Source organism: Alnus glutinosa, chromosome 5, assembly GCF_958979055.1.
Source record: "Alnus glutinosa chromosome 5, dhAlnGlut1.1, whole genome shotgun sequence".
In the NCBI taxonomy this organism is placed as follows: domain Eukaryota; kingdom Viridiplantae; phylum Streptophyta; class Magnoliopsida; order Fagales; family Betulaceae; genus Alnus; species Alnus glutinosa.
In genome coordinates, this window is record NC_084890.1 from 12,752,642 (window position 1) to 12,758,967 (window position 6,326).

General features: G+C 36.8%; 1 protein-coding gene across 1 annotated transcript; it reads right to left on the bottom strand.

The window, feature by feature from the left end:
* Positions 1 to 343: 343 nt before the first annotated feature.
* Positions 344 to 2,121, bottom strand: LOC133868984 (zinc finger BED domain-containing protein RICESLEEPER 1-like). Its single transcript, XM_062305971.1, has 2 exons — positions 1,457 to 2,121; positions 344 to 1,301 (listed from the first exon to the last, which is right to left on the bottom strand). The coding sequence occupies exons 1-2, from the start codon at positions 2,119 to 2,121 to the stop codon at positions 344 to 346; spliced, it is 1,623 nt and encodes a 540-aa protein (XP_062161955.1).
* Positions 2,122 to 6,326: the final 4,205 nt, after the last annotated feature.

Consider the following 6,326-nt stretch of genomic DNA (forward strand, 5'->3'; position numbering starts at 1 on the left):
TTATTTTCAACTCCCCGAAGTATTTCGTCGCTTACTACGCCATTCCTCGTCTCTGGGTGCCTAGGTATCCACCGTAAGCCTTTCCTCGTTTGAAACGCCCTTAACTTTAGGCTATGCCATCCTAAGGTGCCGCTAAATGGAAGGATCTTATCAACGTCCATGAATGATAAATCATAGATCGAATTGCCGAATCGTTTCAACAAAAAAATTAGAAACTTAGTCCAACTGTCCAACAAATTTAAAGTTCAAAAAAAAAAAAAAAAAAAAAAAAAAAAAAACAGAAACTTAGTACAACAAAAATTAAAAGTCCCAACAAAAGAATAGAATCCGTAATTTAGTAGAATCAATGAACACAAAAAAAATCAATAATTCCATCAATAGCTGAATGCTCTAAACCAAATAGTTCCGATTTGTCATAGTGATCATATAATTTGTCCAAGTGATACCTCAATTTTGTAATCATTCGAGTTGCTTGCTCAACACTAAGAACTTCTTTGAACCAATTATCTAATGAATCCAATTTGGTGCGTGCATCAAGAACAACTGCAACAAACAACATCAAGTTAACCCTATCAAGATCTCCCCAATACTTATTGTACTTCATCTTCATTTTCTCCGCCATGGCTCTTAATACATAATCCCCACTCTCACTAAAAGCCTGTAAATGTGCTTGGATGCCACAAATATCTTGCAAGTACATATTAGATGTCACATTCAAAGAACCCGAAAGTCGCATGGCCACATCATAAAAAAGTTTTAAAAACTTGAGAAAGACCCTAACATTTTCCCAATCCTCAAAAGTAGGAGGTCCCAAACCCCTTCTCCATTGCCCTCCTTCAAACAACGTAGAAACAAAGTATCTATCTTCTTCTTCCATTAGATGTAAAGCATTTCGACATTTTTCAGCGGCTTCTAACATCTTATATGTGGAGTTCCATCTAGTTGGAACATCAAGACACAACAAACCCTTAAACTGAATTTTTTCTATCTCCATACAAGCCTTAAATTTCTCAAATCTTGAAAGTGAAGACTTCACATATTTCACTGCATTTCGAACCTTCACAATAGAGTCACTAACCTCTTTTAAACCATCAGTCACAATAAGATTAAGTATGTGTGCACAACACCTCAAATGCATAAACTCATTATCCAATATGGCGCCCACCTTATCTCTATTTTTCCTCTTTAAGTACTTAATAGCAGTGTCATTGGCACTAGCATTGTCAACCGTGACAGTAAAAATGCTACTAATACCCCACTCAAGCATACAAGACTCTATCTTTTTCCCAATAGTCTCTCTCCTTTGTGATTAGAAATTAAAGAGAAATTTATAATTCTTTTATGTAAATTCCAATCACTATCAATAAAATGACAAGTGACACACATATAATTATGGTTTTGAACTGAAGTCCACGTATCAGTGGTAAGACAAACCCGACCACCAATTGTCAAAAACATTGCCCTAAGCTTTTCCTTCTCAGATATAAAGATCTTCATACAATCCTTTATCACAGTGTAACGAGAATGAATTTTAAACCTAGACTCAACCGTCTTCATGAAATCGTGAAACCCTTCACCCTCCACAAACTTAAAAGGCAACTCATCCACAATTACCATCTTAGCTAATGCCTCCCTTATTTTTTGAACATTATATTTCGCAATGACAAGATTGCCAACAGATCCTTCTCCCACTTGTCCTTCCTTATTAGCATCAAAACTCAGCGTTGACTGTGGCTTATCTAATTTGCCAAACCTACCAGGATATTTCTTGCAACTATTTCTGATATGTGATAACATGGATGAAGTACCTAGCATTCTAGGGTGACAACTAAACAATTTGCTACAATAGTTGCATTTTGATTTAGGATCTTCGGGATCACCCCCCTCTATCTTGGTAAAATGTTCCCATACAATTGATTTTTGCACATTTGGTTTAGGTTTTGGTGGGAGAGCTTCAATTGAATTAGGATTCTGAGTACCAACATCACCAACACTCTCAACATTCTCAGTATTAATGGGAGGCATAGTACTATCTAAAAGACTAGGAGTAGGACTAGGTGAAGCTGAAGCACCAGCAATAGAACCAATATTATTAGCACCACTATTTGCGTTACCAGCCATGAATCTATAATTAGGTTTTTTTTTTTAAAAAAAAAAAAAAATTCATCAACAATTTGTAAAATATTGAACTTCATATATATAAAAAATTCATAACAAACACATATACAATCCATATAATTTGCAAACAAAGAACTCTTTCCCTAAGAATAAAAACATTTACTTGCTTGTGCGTAATAAAGTACTGAAGGCGTATGTCCATAATAACCGTTAACCAAGTTTGCAAAGTAGGGGGACAATGTGCGTTTAATTAGTCACAAAAATAATTCACAAACATGCTAACCCAATTCAGAATTGAAAATCCCAATTGATTCAACTTCACTAACAAATAAGAACAAGAAGAAAGAATCAAAATTACCAACAAACCCAATATCAAAATCAAAACTTTTCCAATAACCCTCCAAACAAAACCAAAATTTTCCCAAACTGATGTAGATGACTGAAAATGCAAAAAGAACAATTGAAACAGCACCAACTAGTTTCTTCAACAATTATTTAACTTCTATTTTTTTAAACTTGATTAATCTAAAATCTTAAAGATTCTTTTTTTAAACTGGCATCTTTGAATGATCATCTTTCAGATTTTGGTGCTTAAACTGGCATCTTTAAACTAGTTTCTACTAGGATTTTTCATAGTTTAAAATCCTTTGATAACCATGGTTTTCACACTCAAACAGTCTAGGTGATGAACTTATTGCTATTGAAGACAATTTGAACCTTAATTGAAAAAAAATATACACGGATTAAAATAAAAAAAACCACATCAAGATCAGATTCTGTTATCTGTTGAGACTATGAGACTGAAAGAATGAGGTTTAATTGGGGCGAAATCAATTGAAAAAAAAAAAATTATTGTTAGAAATCAGAATCATCAATAATCCTCCAGCCTGCTTTAGTATTTCTCCAAATATACAACATGCATGAAGCATCTAAAACTTAAAAATTATTTTTTGGTTAGTACATCAAAACTGAAAACAGGATTTGGTATCTGCCTTGAACCACACTTTTTCTATAGATCAACATGCTATTGGTTAGTTATTCATCAGCATGCAAATATACAAGCTCTTTTTTTCAACAATATGAGCTCGGTAGGTGTCGTTTTTGAGAGAGAGAGAGAGAGAGAGAGAGAGAGAGAGAGAGAGAGAGATTGAACTACCTATACCAACGTTCGGCGGTGGAAGTTGAAGAGTGAAGATTTCTTCAGCAGAATCAGCACAAAGGAGTCGATGCACAAATTGTGTGGAAGATGAGTGATGGCCGACGAACATAGTTTTAAAGAGTGAAGATGAAGAACGGGAACCCATTTGATTTCAAACCCGAAATCCTATAAAAATCAAATTGTTGGCCAAAATTGGAAAGAATCAGTGATTCCTTGATCTTTGGAGCGCCGCTCTAGTTTGAATCGTGCAGATTAAGGTTTCTTCCTTCTACTTGTGAGTCGCTGAAGACAGGAGATTTGGGCGAAACGGGAAATCTCAAAATACTGTGTATAGATTGAAGATGTACGTGGGGCGGGGCGGGTCTGCTGGTGGGAGAAATATAAATTCCGCAACCTGCCCCAAAAATCACGGTTTGAATGGCTTAGGATCCGCGATTTCAAACGGATGCCTTATATCCATTTTTCACGAGGCGGGTCGATGCGGACCGGGTCGGTTTCACGGGTTCGGGTGAGTTCTACCCACCCCTACCTTCAAACTGGAAAACCAACATTTGAAGTTTGTCAGATTTGACAATTTTTGTACCTTCATATGTGGTTTCAAATATTTCCCATGCTTCCCATGCAGTTTCACAATATGAGATTTGTAAGAACTCAGATGGTGAAAGAGCTTGACAAAGGGCATTTAAAGCTTTATCATTCGAAAGACGAGAAGTAGGTTGAATGATAGTTCATTCAGCAGTTGTTGCATCCGGTGGGGTTCATCCAGATTCAACAATATGCTAAAAGTCCATAGATTTTAAAAAGAATCTCATTCTTGCTTTCCAATAGCCATAATTTGTGCCATCAAAGGCAAGAACAAAATTAAGATTTAGAGACATGAGAAAAAAAATAAAGGAGTTTAAGGATAACACACAATAATTTAATCTAAACACGAGTGAATCCGCTCTGATACCAATTGAAAAATAATTATGACTCCTAACAGATTAAATCAAATGTAAAACATGCAACCAAAATATAAAGTGGAAAAGTAAAGGACACAATATTTTGGTTACGAAGTGAAAACTCTTTGTACAAAGAGAAAAACCACTCAAAGGTAGCCAAACCCAGGAAATCTACTATTTAGAAGAAAAAGCTAATTACAAGATAGTAGTATTCACAAACTCTTTTGCAATAGTCGTACCTTGAAAGTACTCACAAACCCTTTTGCAATAGTCGTACCTTGAACTTTTACACGTACCTATATGTGAACGCTTATCAACTAGACCTCATGTCTGAAGAGTTCTTCAATGGATTCCTTTAACTTAGAACTCCTCTCTAAGTTAGACTTCAAACGGTTCAATCAATACAACAAAATAAAACTCTAAGAGAGTTAGCACATCTAACAATTTCTGTCGAAATACCTTCTCTTGACACAATGAGAATTCAGCTATGGAATTTTTAAAATTATACGGCCTATAAGCCTCTTTAAATAGGTTTCAGAAATCCTAATTCTACTCAAAATCAAATTTGCATAGGCGACATCCGGAGCTGGAACTAAAACTTCGAGTAATCACTGAAGCGCGTCTGGACTTGCAACCCTAGTGTCCAGACGGTTGCATAAAGTACTTCCACTATCCGTAGTCATTGCATCAGCATTCGAACCTTCTTGCAGATGGGTGCTCTTGATGGCTCGCATTTACAGGGCCATTCGGACTTCTTGCAAACGGATTCTCTCTGTAGCTTGTGTCTGCTACGACGTTTGGACCTTCATAGGCTTTGAGATTCAGAGCTAGCCATCCAGATTCTGGCATCTGGGCGTCCAGACAAGCTTTAGGAAAAACCTACTTTCCGAGCTGTAAAGTCTCTAGAATCTTTCATTCAACAAGAACTTGCATTCTTAGAGATATTCTTGTAGATTCAAGCCTTGATCAGGCCTTTCCATATTGGAATTAATATTCTGCAATATTCTTCTGGAAGACTCTGGAAATACGGTGTACATATTATGGAAGTCCCTGATATGGAAGCGTTTTTGTCAATTAGAATGTAGCAAATTAAAATAAACCAACAAAAGGGAAAACCCACTACAGGGTAGCAAACCTGGAAAATCACTATCACGAATCTTAGTATATGATTGGCTACGTTCTGTTTGACAAAATCACTTTTATGTAATGTTGCCATTTTATTAGGGATGCCATTTATTTGAGAGTCTTCATTTCAGAAATGTGCATTAAGAAGTTCAAACAAGATTCTGTGCAAATTCCAAGTCAGAGAAGTCAGGTCCCAAGCCTCCGCCCGGACGGCCCAGTCATGTATTTGGACCCCCATTAGTGTCCAGAAGTTTTGAACTGTTCAAGGTTGCATCCGTCCGAACGTTTCAGCAACACGTCCGGACGCTTGTCAGTGTTCAACAAGAAATCAGATTTCCTTCCCAGACAGAGATATGGGAAGACAACTGCATTCGTCCTGACGCTATCCTTAATAAGGCAAGATGTGGAGAAGAATTGCAACCATTCGGACGTCAAGGCAACACCGTCCAGACGCCAATCCTTAGTATAAAAATTACATGAAGTAGAAGTGCAACTGTCCAAACACTAAGGCAACATCGTCTGGATGCGGCCCTGATATGGTATTATGTGAAGCGCGTTATGAAAAGCCGGTTGCATAGTTGTCCATTCGGACGCTCTCAGCTATCGTCTGGACGCTACCTAGAGAAATATGTTTTAGACTTGTTTTAAGTCTGCCGAGCCTATAAATAAAGGCCTCTAGGCATTTACAATTTATAGAATTTGATATTGAATTCTTCATAGCTTAGAAAATATATTTTAAGGAGAAATTGTAAAGATTTGCTAGCTCTCAAGCCTTTGTTGTTGTGTACTCATTATTGAAGTCTATCTTAGGAAGGAGTCCTAAGGTAAAAGAATCCATAGAAGATCCCTTCAAGTAGGAGACTTGGTTGGGAGGCGCTTATGTTGGGTTACGTGTCAAAGTGTTAGATACAATCGCTGTATCGGGTATGTGAGTGTTACTATGTACTAACTTTGTCTTCTGATAGTGGATTTCCTGGGTTTAG